This window comes from Cynoglossus semilaevis, chromosome 20, assembly GCF_000523025.1.
Source record: "Cynoglossus semilaevis isolate Cse_v1.0 chromosome 20, Cse_v1.0, whole genome shotgun sequence".
NCBI lineage: Eukaryota > Metazoa > Chordata > Actinopteri > Pleuronectiformes > Cynoglossidae > Cynoglossus > Cynoglossus semilaevis.
In genome coordinates this window covers 6,194,833-6,196,990 of record NC_024326.1, presented here as the reverse complement: position 1 = coordinate 6,196,990, position 2,158 = coordinate 6,194,833, and the positions used below count along the sequence as shown (strand labels likewise).

General features: G+C 40.8%; 1 protein-coding gene across 1 annotated transcript in view; it reads left to right on the top strand.

Annotated features, from left to right (window-relative positions):
- Window positions 1-697, top strand: part of eif2b5 (eukaryotic translation initiation factor 2B, subunit 5 epsilon) — a 13,042-nt gene extending 12,345 nt beyond the window's left edge. Inside the window, exons 12-15 of the mRNA XM_017042102.2 lie at window positions 4-21; window positions 116-241; window positions 353-463; window positions 557-697. Of these exons, the coding sequence (XP_016897591.1) occupies window positions 4-21; window positions 116-241; window positions 353-463; window positions 557-616 (315 nt within the window). The 3' untranslated portion in view covers window positions 617-697. The remainder of the gene's footprint in view (window positions 1-3; window positions 22-115; window positions 242-352; window positions 464-556) is intronic.
- Window positions 698-2,158: the final 1,461 nt, after the last annotated feature.

Genomic DNA, 2,158 nt, shown 5'->3' with positions numbered 1-2,158 from the left:
TACATTGCTGTGCTCATGCCGGTAAATACGATTATTATGTCTATTATTCTTATAGTGATTAAGCTGTTTGCACAAATGAAAAATGTTATGAGTTTTTTTTTTTTTTTTTTTCCAGTTACTGAAAAAGTGGTCTCCAGTGTTTAAGAACTATGTGAAGAGAGCACAGGATTATCTGGAATGTTTGTGTGCTTTCGAAGAATTCTTTCTGGAGCAGGAGAATTACTGGGCCGCCATGGCTAAGGTAAGACGGCCGAAATCTTTTGTTTCCTCCAAAAAACAAAATCAAAAGACGCTATTTGGTCTGCATTTGTAGCTGCCAGTGTTCAAGGGCTACATTTTCTTCATTATCCAGGTCCTGATGGAAATGTACCAGCTGGAGGTCCTGGAGGAGGAGATGATACTTAGGTGGTTTTCCCAGGGAACGACTACAGATAACAGCAGACGGCTCCGCAAAAACCAAGGGGTAGGTGTCTTTATTTGACTGGACTTGGACGCACAAAGAGAAATTCCTCACACTTGTCCGCCTTACGTCAAATGATCTCATTTGTACCGACAGCTTCAGAAGTTGATTAAGTGGCTAGAGGAGGCAGAGGAGTCATCGGACGAGGGAAACTAAGAAGGAGCGTAAAGAAAAGGCGGAAGAATATTCACTAAAGCCTTTAAGAGTTTGTGTGAATAATAATAATAAAAAAAAAAAGAGCTTGTTTTACCATTGACTCCGGCTCACTTTGCTTGCACCTGTAACCAACAAGTACATTGTACATTGCAATCCAAAGGAAAGGTGTGCTGCAAATGTAACTTAGACGTCGGAGCGGAATTCAATTTCTAAAGGACTTTTCGTGGTTCACCTTACGGCCTAATGGTAAAGGTTGAGACAATGAATGCAAGAAGCAAAATCTATATCCATCCACTATTTTAATGCTTAAAAGTAAAAGCGAAATGAGTACGCAACACTCATTCCCTTACCTCTATAAAATACTGCTGCTAGAATCAACCTTAAAGTGGACGGTTTGAAGCAACGTTGTGCTTCACTTTTAACTGCAAATTCAGTGCACACTGCACCAATGTCACAGTGACATGCATGCATTTCACACCATACTGCCAACAATGCAAACCAACAACTGGGCAAATAATACATAGTTATTAAACCAAGGGTGTCAAACATACTGTTTGCAGACCAAAACCGGCCCATTAGGGGGGGTACAATCCGGCACACGTGAATCATTTTGAAAATGACAAAAAGCACAAATACTCCATGTTCATGACATTTTGTCAAATTATGTTTCATTAAATATAAATATATTCTAATATATACAGTGGGTACGGAAAGTGTTCAGACCCCTTTGAATTTGTCACTCTTTGTTTCATTGCAGCCATTTGCTAAAATCCAAAAAAAGGTTAATTTTATTTCTCATTAATGTACACTCAGTACCCCATCTTGACAGAAAAAAAAACACAGAAATGTAGACATTTTTGCAAATTTCTTAAAAAAAGAAAAACTGAAATATCACATGGTCATAAGTATTCAGACCCTTTGCTGTGACACTCACATGCTGTCCATTTCTTCTGATCCTCCTTGACATGGTTCTACACCTTCATTGGAGTCCAGCTGTGTTTGATTAAACTGATTGGACTTGATTAGGAAAGCCATATATATCTATATCTATATGTCTATATAAGACCTTACAGCTCACTGTGCACGTCAGAGCAAATGAGGTCAATGGAACTGCCTGAAGAGCTGAGAGACACAATTGTGGCAAGACACAGATCTGACCAAGGTTACAAAAAAAAAAATATCTGCTGCACTTAAGGTTCCTAAGAGCACAGTGGCCTCCATAATCCTTAAATGGAAGACGTTTGGGACGACCGGAACTCTTCCTAGACCTGGCCGTCCAGCCAAACTGAGCAATCGTGGGAGAAGAGCCTTGGTGAGAGAGGTAAAGAAGAACCCAAAGATCACGGTGGCTGAGCTGCAGAGATGCAGTCGGGAGAAAGTTGTAGAAAGTCAACCATCACTGCAGCCCTCCACCAGTCGGGGCTTTATGACAGAGTGGCCCGACGGAAGTCTCTCCTCGGCGTAAGACGCATGAAAGCCCGCATGGAGATTACTAAAACAACACCTGAAGGACTCCAAGATGGGGACAAATAAAATTCTCTG